At 39.2% G+C, this 14,566-nt stretch overlaps 1 protein-coding gene across 1 annotated transcript; it reads right to left on the reverse strand.

Moving 5' to 3' along the window:
- Nucleotides 1–638: 638 nt before the first annotated feature.
- Nucleotides 639–4,962, reverse strand: LOC145121049 (Subtilisin-like serine endopeptidase family protein). The gene is made up of 10 exons (XM_079056831.1): nt 4,847–4,962; nt 4,530–4,624; nt 4,352–4,449; nt 4,106–4,252; nt 3,913–4,018; nt 2,674–3,178; nt 2,444–2,541; nt 1,915–2,136; nt 1,670–1,781; nt 639–1,588 (listed from the first exon to the last, which is right to left on the reverse strand). Exons 1-10 carry the CDS (start codon nt 4,937–4,939, stop codon nt 800–802), a joined length of 2,265 nt encoding a protein of 754 aa, XP_078912957.1. The 5' UTR covers nt 4,940–4,962; the 3' UTR covers nt 639–799.
- Nucleotides 4,963–14,566: the final 9,604 nt, after the last annotated feature.

Here is a 14,566-nt window from a genome sequence, read left to right on the forward strand (position 1 = left end):
TGTCCATTCTCATGCAAATTCACGACAAATCACCAATTTGGCGGTACGTTGGAGTTGTCTCGACAAGCCATCTAAGTATTTACAGATTGGAAACAAAACATCGCTTTGAATGATACGTTAACACGTCTTTTTTTTTTTTTTTTTTTGTAGATGGCAATAAAATTAATAGGTTAGATAACCAAGTATAATACAAACAAATATACTAAGATCCCAATCAACTTAGGAAGTGACTGAAATTTTCTAGTCATAAAAACCTTTTGAACCGGTAGACGGAAAAAAGAAAGTCATATTTCTTGTAGTGCATACAAGCTCGTTCATAAGGACATAAAATCTGGCATCATTCAAGGGAAGCTAAGCTTTCAAAAGGTTAAATGCAAGGAATAGCAAAAACACTTTTTTGATATGTATATTATAGCATCCTACTTTTAGTTTATTTCAATGACAACTTTGTACTTTTAGATTTTCTTTTCTTGTTGAGGCATTGTAGTTTCAATCTTTTTCTTATTAAGACATTAGTACTTTATAAAATCAATACAATTATAGCAATGAGATTGACTTTGTATTCAGATGACATTGCTAATTTGCTATAACCGCGTAGATTTTACAAAACACAATTCAACAATAGAAACAAATGAATGTAGTCAAGTAAAGTGCTATAATGAAAACAAACGAATAAAAGTACATTGATATCTCTAGCATTTAACCCATTCTGAAATTAAACACTAAAAACTAAGTACCACATCCCAAATTCATCACTTAAAATTGTTCCAAATTAGAAAAAACAAAGTGAAATTAGCCCCTACACCTTCTTTTCATCCATCCATAGTGGAGGCGAATACCTATATACAACTACCGGACTCACTACCGAATGCTTAGCATCCTTCCATTCAATCGCTCCCGACACCAAATGCACTTTCGGTTGAAGAAACAACCCTTCCACATAAACCGTAAACGACTTTTTCTCATTCAATTTTTGAAAAGTCAAAGTACTTGGGTCAACCCTAACCGTGAGTCCCGGTTGACTCACCACTTCCACTTTATACGTCGATTCATGTGTCCCTACATTCTTCACAATCCGCTTAAAGACTCCTGAAAACGTGGTGACATTCGTTTCAAGTTGCAAATGGATCGAGGGGTAGTTTAGTCCATCTGCACCTTTGGTTGGTTTAAAATTCTTGCAATCATATTGTTGGTTTCCACCAATGAGTATGCCAAGAGTTGTGGTGTTGTAGCCAACTGTACATAGGTATCGAATGTAGCCACTTGTGTTGATGTCGTATACAAGACCCGGGTCTCTTGCTTTTTTAAGGTTTATTAGACCCGATCCATATGCCAATTCCATGTCTTCTTTGTTCATCTTCATTGGTGTTGCTGTTGTCATGAGAGCTGATTTGATTGCAGCAGGGGACCAAGTCGGGTGAAATGATTTGACATAGGCGGCAGCAGCCGCCACATGAGGAGCCGCCATTGATGTTCCGGAAGCTATCTTGAAATCCACATATCGTCTGTCATAATTTCTATCACCTGTCATGCTTGCTAGTCTTGAATATGCAGCCAATATCCCCAATCCAGGTGCAGCAATATCAGGCTGTGTACATATTTATTATTTGTGATTACAACATTGTAGTTTTAGAGAAAGAGAGAGAGAGAGAAAGAGAGGGAGAAATACCTTAAGAATGTTGGGAGTTATCACTTGTGGTCCTCTTGAAGAGAAAGATGCAATGAATGGTGCATCAGCAATCTTAATGGCTCTTGATTTTTGTATTATTGCAACCGACATTCTGTGATTTATAAATTTTAAAAGCATATTGTCATTGTAAAAAAATGAAGGTACGATGCTATAACATAAAGAAATGAAAGTAAGATGTTATTAATAAATAAATAAATAAATGAAAGTATGTTGATATTTCTTACGTGGTGGAGTTGATGTAGGAATCAATATTTTTGCCCTCCATGAGATTTACTGAAGTTCCAGGGATCACAAAAGAAGAAGGTGTATCGTAATGTGTCTCTCGGGACACAATTAATCCCGCCACATGTTTGTCATAAAGTGTGTGATCTTGCTCGCCTTTCCCCAAACAAAAGACGATTTTACCCTTTATCATCTCATCTGATAAAGATCCATAGTCGCAAGCACTACAAATGTTCCGATATTTCAAACATAAGTACATAATCATTCATGCAATCCACAAACATTCTACTTAGATTTTTTTTTCTATAATAGCATTGTATTCGATGTATAATGTGGTAATAAGGAAAAGTTGAAACTAAAATGCTATAATTGAGTATATTTTTCAAATCACAAGGGCTCAATAAGATTTTTATTTATTATTATTTTTTTTTGAAATAACAGTATTATAATAGAAAGAAATTTAAGTACATAAATATAGGAAAGTACGTTGTTGTTATTTCGAGCATTTAGCCCAAAACAAAATGCACATACCTTGCGTTTCTGTATGATTCGGTGGTGTTGGCTGCAAGGGTACCACTTATTAACGGATACATCTTCTTCCTCAATGAAAATGTATTTACAGAAATTCCCTATAAACACAATTTCCGAATGTTATTATAAGCAATAGTAGCATTTCTGTTGAATTTCTCTGTGTGTGTGTGTGTGAGAGGGAGAGGGAGAGAGAGAGAGAGAGAGAGAGAGAGAGAGAGAGAGAGAGTAACCATGATGTTTTCACCGTTTCCCAACTTAACATCAGCCACAAACTGCCGATCGGTACTTGAAGCAGCTACGGTTGTTATCCACGGCGCTGTGTTTTGTACTGTGAGCTGATATGGACCGTCGTTACCACCGGAGCAAGCGGTGAAGATCCCCTTCTTCATTGCGTGAAAAGCCCCAATCGCCATTGAATCCTGGAAGAATTTCTTAGGTGATCCACCAATGGACACTGAAATTACATCCACCCCATCGGCGATTGCCATGTCGAATCCGGCTAACAGATCCATATCCGAACAACCACCGCCCCAACATACTTTGTAAGCTGCTATGCGAGCCGAGGGCACCCCACCTCGAGCTGTGCCTCTCGCAATACCGTACACGCTTGCACCCCTCACCGGAACACCCGCCGCCGTGGAAGCTGTGTGCGTTCCATGTCCTTCGTTATCCACCGGTGATAGTTTCGGGTCGTGCTTACTTGCGATGTAGGAATATTGTGCGCCTATCAATTTACTGTTGAATTTTCAAAAAAAAAAATATACATACAAGTTAAAATGAAGGTTATATATATGTTCAAACTTAAAAATAACAATTTATTTTTGTTTATTTTGCTTTACAGAATTTTATTTCAAATTTTTATTATAGTATTATAATTTATGAAATTAAAAGCAAAATGGGGTTTAGACAAAAAAATGTATTGATTAATTAATATAGTCACAATGGTAAAAAAAAATTCCATAGTTTAGCAAAATTTGTTTATAGATTTAGAAGATGTAAGATCCATATTCTTTTGTATTGTTAAAACAATAATAAAATGGTTAATTGGTTTGCATTTTTATAACAAGCATTTTCAAATAATTTATTAACATTTTCAATTAAGTTAAAAGAAAACAATTAAATTATCACAAACAGCTTATTTAAATTAATAAGTTACCTTTTTAGTTCAGTCCGTCCAAAATCTTAAAAACTACAACTATACAAATGATAATTGATAAAAAAATTAATGAATAATCATTTTTAAATAAGCAATCTCAAAACCCCCAATAACATCATTATAGTAGTTTGGTAAATTTATTAGCAAGTATAATATCCTAATAAGAGAAAAGGAAAATGAAAGGATAGTAAATTTATTTAAAATTATAATACCTAATAAGTAAGAAAAAAATAAGTACAATATCGCAAGAGAAAAAACAAAGTATAGGTGTTAATTATAATAATAATAATAGAAGGAGTGAAAGAAGTTATACTTGTTGCAACCAGTAAAATTGCCACCCAAGAAGCATTTACCCCTCCATTTTGTAGGAGGAGGACCGTAACCTTTGTCATTGAAGCTAGGGGATTCCGGCCAAATCCCTGATCAATAAAATAAGTCACTCAATCAAGAATCCTTTATATCCATCCATCATATAAAGGATTTTTTTTATTACAAAGAATCATCACCTGTATCAAGAACGCCAATAATTAGATCGCTTTCGGCTGTTATGTTTCTTTGTGTACTCCTCAGTGGCAATCCGATAAAATCCCATGATCTGGTTGTGTGAAGCGGTCGTATGGTGTTTGGGAACACTGATAAGACTCCTTCTTTCTCTGAAACACAATCAAAACCCTTAGAAAATTAAAGACAATATTTACAATCTTCTCTATAAGAGGCATGCATATTGCTTTTGATTGTGATGAGTGATTTACGTGAGAGTTGATTTGCTTCATGAGGTAGTAGATTTGCCACAAATCCATTAAAGCTCCTTCCATAACTATGCAACTTGGAATCTCTTGCTAATATTTCACTGCAAATTAAAACGAGAATTTGATAAACAAAAGTTGTAACAAAAATACTTGTAGTTAATAATAATAACTAGGCACTTACTCTCCAATGGTCTCTGAAAGAAGACTATGGTGATGATCAACGATAGATGTCATTGTCCTCTTTACAGGAGAAGCTCCCATGTATACAATGTATGGCTACAACAACATTTATGAATTATGAATTATGACAACACAACGCATCAAGTTCATGCATTTTTCCAATATAGATAACAAAAAAATCAAAAGCACGATGTAATGAAGAATGTTTCTTTAGTGGCTGTGACTTGCTTGAAAACTTAAGAATCAGTGCATGCAGTCGGATGGATATGTCTGAATAAAGAAACGGAAAGGGTTTTAGGGTGTTGAAATTTAGTATACCTTTCTTTCATTTTGATCAGGTTGAGGAAGGGCTATGGTGACAAGACATATACAGAAGAAGATTAAGAAATGAAATATTTTGGATCTTCCCATTGATTTGCTGTTCTCTCTGTCTTTAGTTCTCCAACTTGATGAAATTTGAACTTTAGTTTGGGTAGCGTATATATATGCAGAAATATCGAGTATGTGTTGCCTTTGATACAACTGAAATGCCTCCATGTTTCACTCCAATTAGGAGAAGACTGAGTATTACACGGCTTTAAATGTGGATCTTTAGAGTGGCTACTACCACTTGTTAGCGGATACATTTTCTTCCTCAATGAAAATGTATTTACGCCAATTCTCTATGAACACCATTTCTGATGGTTATTATAAGCAACAGAATTTCTGTTGAGTTTCTGTGCATGCGTGTGTATGTGAGAGAGAGAGAGAGAGAGAGAGAGAGAGAGAGAGAGAGAGAGAGAGAGAGAGAGAGAGAGAGAGAGAGAGAGAGAGAGAGAGAGAGAGAGAGAGAGAGATGCTTTGTATTGTGAGCTGATATGACAGTCGTTCCCACAACAGCAAGCAGTGAGATCCCCTTCTTCATTGCATGAAAAACCCAAATTATCATTGAATCCTGGAAGAATATCATAGGAGAACCACCGATCAACTCTGAAATTACATATACCCCATCGGCGGTTGCCATGCATGTTGAATCCCGCTAACAAATCCATATCCAAACTTGCAAACTGATAAGCGGACCGAGGGGACCCGCCTCGAGCTGTGCCTCTTCCAATACGGTACAGCTGGCTTGCACCCCTCACTCGCAGCGGAGCGGTGGATAGAGGTGAGGCTATATTATAATCAAGGGTACGTACCCGTGGTGGTGATTATATGAGAATTTTCATATGGACACATATGAAAAAACAATAAGGACACCGGTGATCAACCAAAAAAGAAACATATGTTTGTTAACAAAATTTCTATATGTTTACGGACATTTTAGGAGGACACGTTGGATAACAAAAAAAATATTTTCTATAAATTTCATACTAATATTGTTAATCTTTATAAATTTCATCGACACGTAAGAATAAAAGAAGATTGTGTTGCTTATTTGATAACCAACATAAACTTACAAGCTTAAACTTTAGATCTTTAATCTTGAATCGAGTTAAAAGAAAACTTAAACATGAAATAACGACTACATACCTGCATCCATTAAGATTTTCGGATCTGTAGACTAGGATGAGTTTTCCAATTGATCTCAAGAACTCTTTCTAAATCTCTCGGCAATAAGACTTATGAATTTTGTGTATGTAATTCGTATTATGGATCTGTTTCTCATCACATATTTATATAGATGAAGATATAACCAAATGTGAAAGATATTGGAAATTTATGAGATCTTAAATCAAACTGGGAACTCAACACACAAAATAAACATAGTAAGTATTTATCATTATTTATTGATAAAATCGGTCCATCAACAATTTTAAATAAGTTCCTTAATAAATTATAATTTAATGATAACATTATGTATATACATTTATTAGTAGTCCTAAAATATCTAACAATCTTCCACTGGACCATGAGTATCTAAATGTATATATAACCTGGTCCCAAAATATATAACAATCTTCCACTGGACCACGAATACCTAAATGTAGATATAACAGTATAAGAGCTTTAATGTATGTTATCATAATATTTGTACTCTTAAAAAATCTTGTCCACTAATTATAAAAGTATAGGATCTAAGCAATCTTCGTTACAGTTTACGTAATTGAACCCATCAATGATCACATATACATATATAACTAACGACATAGATTAAACATGATATGTGATTTGAAAATAAAAATAGATTTCCAACGAGTTTCTCTTTAGCTTGAAGTGAGATCAAACTTCAAATAAGTGCAACTAAGAATGGAATTAACCGAATTCTCTTATTGTGAACAGAAAAACATAATCATTCCTAGACAAAACATAAAAGACCAATAAAACAAAATAACACACCGTGTGTAGTATGCTCATGAAAGACCTTGGGATGTAATCCCTTCTTGAGTGGATCCGCTATCATGGAGTTTTTCTAGATTTGTTATATAAATATTTGATATTTGCACTTTTCATTTTAACATTCAGAAACTTGATGTCTGTATGATTTGACTTAGTAGAACTCCTGTTGTTGTTGGAATATTATATTGCTAACTTATTGTCACAACTTTAGTAGTCTTTCAATACCAATAATATGCAGCCTCGTCACAAATTTCCGCAACCATATTCCATGATTTGATGCATCATAACATGCTACAACTTATGTTGCCATTATGGAAGAAGGTATTGAAGTCTATTCCTTGAAATGGTTCATCATGCTAACATGTTATAGTATCCCGATATGGATCGGTAACCATTTCGGCATCGATAATAAAATCAGATTCCTAATACAAATGATCTCCAAAACATATGATTTCCTATAGTTGTGAATATAGCCTTTTGTTCTCTATAGATATCTCAAAACCCATTTGACCGCTTTCCAGTGATCCATAATTGGGCTACTTAGATATCTGCTGTAACATCTCAACCGTCAGGTATCATTATTATTCCATTTAGGTTTCATGTTTTAAGGTCTGCTCGACGAGTTGACGTTGTGACTCGTCGAGTAGCAGTGGGTCAGGACACGTCATTTAATGAGTTACTCGGCGAGTCGGCATGGGGGACTCGACGAGTACGAGCTGGCAGTGGAAACCCTAAATTTCAGGGTTTTGCACCCTATATATTGGACCATTAGCGCCTCCCGCTGTCCTCTATCACCCCTTGAGAGCTAGAAACCCTAATTTCCATGAGTGTGAGCTTGGAGATTGTTTTGGAGCTTTGAGAAGTGATTTTTGTGAATGAAACTTGTAGATCAAGAGGCTAGCATCAAGGATTTCGTGTGGATCCAGAGTCTACTTCAGCTTGGGCACGTTTTGGAGGTAACAAGTTGTTACCTTGACCTCTTTTCTTCTAGAATCTTTCATATGTGAAGATTAGGGCTTTCTTTAGCTATTCATGAAGGGATTATGGTATGGGAGCTAGATCTGAAGTTGAAACTTCAGATCTGAACCTCTTTTGAGTCCTAAGTCCATAAAGTTCTTAATAGGGTCACGAAGGAACCCTTGTTTATGAGTAAAGTCCCATTCAAAGCTTAGATGTGGATTTTGAGTGATGCAAATACGTAAAGGTAGCAACTTTACGTTGCTAATGCACTCTAGGGACCTAGATCTACTGTTTGGATCAAAGGGGTAGTTCAGTATCGCTTGATCATGAGAGTATGCGTATGGACTCGACGAGTCTGGAAGATGACTCGGCGAGTCGGGTAGGGTTTTGTCCAAATTAGTCCCGCTTGGACTCGGTGAGGTCTGGGAAATGACTCGGCGAGTCAGTTTGGACTTCCAAGCTGAGTCGTGTATCGACTCGGTGAGCTGCTAGAGACTCGACGAGTCGAGAAATTCTGGAATCAGAAGGGGCTCGAAGCAGAGAAAGTTATATTCAGCAAACAGGTCAACATGGACTGTTGACCATTGACCAGAGACTTGACTTGACTGTGGGATGTCTTGTACCTCCTAAGGGTATTTTGGTAATTTGAGTAATTATTGTGTGGACCACTTATGGGTACAGGCGAGGTGGTTGGAGCTATATCGAGAGGTGTGGACAATATCATTCCGAGCTACTAGCAAGGTGAGTTATCCTCACTATATCAATAGGGTCTAAGGCACCAAGGCCGGCCCTTTTAGTTGTTATCTTGGGTACAGTATGCTACATGTGGTTATGATCTGTTAGATCGGTAACAGGATAGACAGTATGTTGTTATGCTCTTATGATCCGTTAGGATTGGTATGTTAGTGACCTGGTTAGGTCGGTGCTCTGGTTAGGAGAGATGGCTATGATCGATGATTTGTGAGATAGTTATATCTGATGTCTGTATATGCTAGCATATGTTAGTCTTGTGCACATGGTTTTGCTTGATGTTTGGCTTGAGGCGGTCCTTCTTTGTGCTGAAGGCCAACATACCCTACGAGCGGTCCGGGTAGACTGTGGGCTCGTATGGCGGTCCAGTCATACCAAAGGCTCGGGATAGATCCAGATAGACTGAAGGCCTGGTTGGGCGGTCCAGTCAGGCCGAAGGCCCAGTATGCATGTTGTTGATTATCTGTTATTGATATGGTATTATCGGTGTGGTATTGGTATTTTGGGGGTAGCTCACTAAGCCCTCGGGCTTAAAGTTTCAGTTTATTGTTTCAGGTACTTCTGGAGATCGTGGCAAGGCGAAGGCTTGACCGTACCGCTCCTCATCCATATGATTATACTTCTGGGACACTCTGATGAATAATATTTTGAAAACATTTTTGTAAAACTCTATTTGGTTTTATGGTTGAAAAAGTTTAAATTTGGCTTAAAATTTTTGGATGTTACATCTGCCCAACATCCCTATAATATAAGGATGTGTACATACTTGAGCGTACATTAGATTCCCAAATAAAGAAAACATATTGAATATTTTATAGCTCTATAACTTCAAGGTCAGTTTTAGGACACTAAATTTATCTCTTTTAGCAACAAGGGTGTCACCTGGTTTGTAGTTTGCATGCCAACTCTTTGAAGGATCTTATCAATATAGCTCTTATGTTATAATCCTGGAATTCAATGAGATTTGTCTCGTTGAATCTGGATTCCTAATACAAAAGAGGCTTCCCTAAGATCTTTCATTTCAAAATTCTTTGAAAGAAATATATTATCAACATATAAAACTAGAGAGATATATTTACTCCCACTGAATTTTTGAAAGACACAGTTGTAATGTCCAAAAAACCATAGTATTTTTTTTTTTGATTTTCAAAACCATTTTCATAAAATCATAATTCAATGAAATCTAAAATTAAAAATATATAGTTCAATACACATCTATGGAAGGCAAACGGAAACAAGCAGCGCCGCTAGCCCTTTCTGGATGGCAAAACTAATTCTTTTGAAAACAACATCTGTGGATCTAGGAGATATAACATTAGAATGCATGACCCGTTGGACTCTATTGAGGAGCTCCACCGCCTCTGGTGCGAGAAAACCTAATGTATCAAATGCAAAAGGTACAAACACATGTTGATTTTCTATACATGCATTCTCGGACTTTGCCACTTTGCACGCAACAACTTTCAAAGCGGCATGCCCTAATATGAAACCTCCACTCCTCAAACCGACGAGAGGAAAGACCCCAATAAGATCCACACAAGCGGAGAGAGAGAACCGTCGAAGCCGGAGATGGAAACGTAGACGCTGATGCATGGGTCGTGAACGATCGGAGTTCTATCGCCGTTGTACCGTTCCGTGAAGATAGAACCACCGCCGGACGTCGCGACTGTCGTTCCCAGCAACGTCGGCTGCTTCCGTTGCCGTCAACAAAGACCGAGCGGGGCCCTTTTTTGCCGCTGCTGCTGCTGCCATTAGCGCGGTCGGTCTCAACTCTTCTCGTCCATTGCTTCGGTGTTGCACCACAGTCACGACCTCCGCCGCCCGTAGGGCTCGTTTATGTTGCTCCGGCCAACATCCACCACCCCGAGGGAGGTTGCAGTGGACATTTCAGCTTCTGGGTCGCATGTATGTGTATAATATGATGTTGTTGTTCGTTGTGTGGGTGTGTCTCGGCCGAAAAATCAAGAAAAACCATCACCACCGCCGTGAGGCGGTAGCTGCTGCCTCCTGCCACCGCCAACCACCGCGTTAGGTGGTTGTGTGCATTTATATGTGTGTGTTTTGGTGTGGGATTGTTCATGTAGGGTTAGTGCATGGATTTTTGGCAAAAATCGCCACCACCACAGCCGTGAGCCGCTGCTGACCACCACCGCCTGAGGTGCCAATGGGTGTGCCCTGCCTAATGAAACCCTCATTAAACTAAAAACCTAATTTGGAACTTTGTTGGCACGTAATTGGGTTGGAAACCCTAATTAGGGTTTAGAGAACCCTAATTGTGAATATGCTAGTTTGGAATTATCGGGAGCCGCGTTTTGGACCACTGGAATTAAATAATGAATTACGCCCGACCACACCGTATGCGTTACCTAGTAGAATGATGGACTTAATGGGTTAAGTAGGAACACTTAACCCTAATCGTCATTTTATGTGAAAAAACCTAATTGGGTTTGGGTTCTTGATGGGCTATTTCTTGGACTGGGTTGTGGTGGGCCTTCGTGGGCTAAATGGGAACAAGTTTGTGGACTAAGGAAGTTATTGGGCTTTAGGATAAGGCCCATTGGAAAGGCTTGGGGCCCAGTTTGGAAAATTGGGCCAGAGTGGGCCATAATTGGGCCTTAATGATTATGAGATATTGGACCATCGAAATGCTAAGTGTATGGACTAGGATTTTGAATGGGATTTAGGCTAAGGCCCATGTAAGGGGGTTTGGGCCCAATTTGGAAAATTGGGCCATAAATGGGCCTTGGTTGATTATTTGGCTTTTGGGCCTCCAGAGTTTGAGTTTGGACCTTGGCTTTGGACCAAGCTAGGTTAGGGTTAAAATGGTCTTTTTACCCAAAGTATGGACTTATGGTTATGCATTGGAACCCAATCATTAATTGGGTGTTATTTTGATGATTGACAATTTGGGGATCTGTCAGCCAGCAGCCAGGGATTTATTCGCGGGACTTCAGCAGTGTGAGGTGAGTCTCCTCACTGTTTGTATGGGTCTAAGGCACCAATGTCGGCCCATTTAGTTTATGTATGGTAGGAAGACCCGGGGGTTGGCCCTAGGCATTATGTATGAAAGACCAGGAGGCGGCTCCTGGCACACTGTACGCTATTATGTATTGTAGGAAGACCCGGAGGTTAGCCCTAGGGAATATGTATGAAAGACCGGAGGTGGCTCCTGGCACACTATATGCTGATTAGCTAAGTAGAATAGTATGTATGCTAGTTGTCTTTGTGATGCTTGCATGGAAGACCAGGATGGCTCTTGGCACTTGTCTGTAAGACCGAAGGGGGTGGCCCTCGGCCTGACACGAAAGACCACGTGGCGGCCTGTGGCATAATGGCAAGACTATGTTTTCGCACATAGCATTTTATTTGATTATGATATATGATTGTTTTGTATAGCTCATAGTTATGTATGGTAGTATCCGATTGAAAGAGACCGAAGGGGAGGCCAACACCCAGATATGTTAGGCGGCATGTTGATATGTATGGTATGTGGTATTTGGGGAACTCACTAAGCTTCGCGCTTACGGTTTTCAGTTTTGGTTTCAGGTACTTCATTTTCAAAGGAAAGGAGTCGGCGACCGCAGCGCATAACACTATGTTTTCCGCACATGAGATCTTTGGGATAACACTCTGATATTGTTTTATGATAACATGTTTTGATTATTGACACTTTGGTTTTGACATGGGATGTTTTTATACTACTGGTTTTATGAATTATTAAACTAAAAATAAATTTTTTGGTCTTAATTTTTGGGATGTTACACTACCACTACCATATAATACCATAACAAAAGAATCACATGGTCATCAAGATAATACAGGCATAACTGACAATTGTCACGAACAAAATCATCATACTACATCATAAACTAGTGGGCAGACATTGGTGTCTTCGACCTATGGATATAGTGAAGGAAACTCACCTCAGACTGAAGATATCAAATCACACTCGGGCTGCTGACTTGCAAAATCCTCTCACTAGATCACAAGTATAAAAATCCTAATTAGAAATTAGTTCAATAATCTAACCCAAGAGTCCAAACCCTAAATCCTAGCTTTACGGGAAAAAGTCACTTAATCCTTGCCTTATTGGGCCTAACCTACTGAGGCCCACATACAATTAGGCCTAAGGCCCAAAAGATATGCCAAGTCAGAAATGGGTCCAAGTCTAAAAGCCCATCACAGAAAAACTCATGGCCCACGTGATTATAGACGTGACTAATAAGGATCACCCCCTATAAGTAATTATAGGATTAGGCGTCTATTAATTATCTCTTCTACCCCTATTCTCGCACGAGCAACATGATGGGTAAATCTTAACGCCCGTACAAAACCTACTTCTACCCACCACCATAACTCCGTCTCAGGGACGTTAGCAGAAACACCAAGAATAGTTCAGTAAAGTGCGGAATTATACGTGTGTATATAAATGGTAAGGATATAACTAAAGTATATCAAAAAAAAATTGGCATTCATTTTATTTCAGTGGGAGTTTACCACATATTTCATAACCTGTTATTACAAACGATTTGCTTATGGTAACTCTAAGATTACTTAATGTATACCTCAAGGTTATGTGTAATTAAGAGACGATCGGCTTAGAAATGGTAGGTCCGCCTTAGGTCATGTTCCTTGTTTGGTTGTGGGCTTAGGGCAGACTCATTAAGTTCAACGGTCTATTGGACCATAATTACACACAACTGGTATACATTGGGTGATCTTAGGGGTGGATCGGGCATGGAACAAATCACAAGATTTCAATCAAGTCATTTCTACTAAATTCATAAATTTATTTATATAGACCTCTGGTATGAATTGTTTTCCACATTCGAAAAATCGGGAAATACTATACTTAAAACCTAATAGCCATTACTAAAAGATTGATACTCATTACGTCTTTGAAATTCTATAACAGAAAGATGGCGCCTCGAAGGTCTGTTAGACGCACTAGCGGAACGCAAACAAATCCACCAACGCCGCCTCCCCAATATGATCCTGTTATGTTCCAAGCTGCGGTCACGGCCGCGGTGGCAGCTGCTATGTCCCAAATCAGCACTGATGGTACAGGACGGCAGGGAGCGGTACTAATAACTCCACTCAAGGAGATAGACAAGGGCGTTCTAGAGAATTCTCCTTTAAAGACTTCACCAATGCCAGACCCGATTCATTCAATGGCAGCGGGGGAGTCATCGATTTGATGCAGTGGTTCGAAAAGACCGAGTCTGTCTTCGAGATCTGTGCGTGCCCCGCAGCAATCAAAGTCAAGTTCGCAGCTCGCACTTTCTCCGACCGGGCCCTTACTTGGTGGAACGGCCACGTTAAGTCACTGACGCTTACAGTAGCTAACTCAATGAGTTGGGAGGACTTGAAGGCAAGGATGCTGAAAGAGTATTGCCCAAGGGGTGAGGTGCAAAAGCTAGAGCAAGAACTATGGAACCTCAAAATGACAGGCTCTGACCTTGCAACTTATACCGCCCGATTCTGTGATCTAGCACTCCTTTGTCCCGCTATGGTCACCCCGGAAGACAAAAAGTTGGAGCGATACCTCTGGGGATTGTCCCCTGAAATTCAAGATAGCTTGTTGGCCTCAAGACCAACTACCTTCGACATCGCCAAGGAGTTGACACAACAACTCATCGACCATCGTGCCAGCCATGACACTACGACAACCACCCCTAATCAAGCAAGAGGAGGGAACAACAAAAGAAAGTTCTGGGACAACAAGAAGGACCAACCAGCCCAGGACTTCACTAAGAAGCAACAGATCGTTGCTGTTCATGCTGCCACAACCCTCGCCACGCCAACTCCCATAAAACAATACGCTGGAACCCTTCCGAAATACAACGAGTGTAACTTCCATCACACTGGGGCTTGCCGAAAGATGCATTGCAAAAATTGCAACAGAGAGGGGCACACTGTCCGTTTCTGTAAGGCACCAGCACGACCCATCTACCAGGTCCCTGGCTTTGGAGTAAGCCCAGCCTGTTACAAGTGCGGCGAAACGGGACACTT

This window comes from Lactuca virosa, chromosome 6, assembly GCF_052849685.1.
Source record: "Lactuca virosa cultivar CGN04683 chromosome 6, Lactuca_virosa_CGN04683_v6, whole genome shotgun sequence".
Classification (NCBI taxonomy): domain Eukaryota; kingdom Viridiplantae; phylum Streptophyta; class Magnoliopsida; order Asterales; family Asteraceae; genus Lactuca; species Lactuca virosa.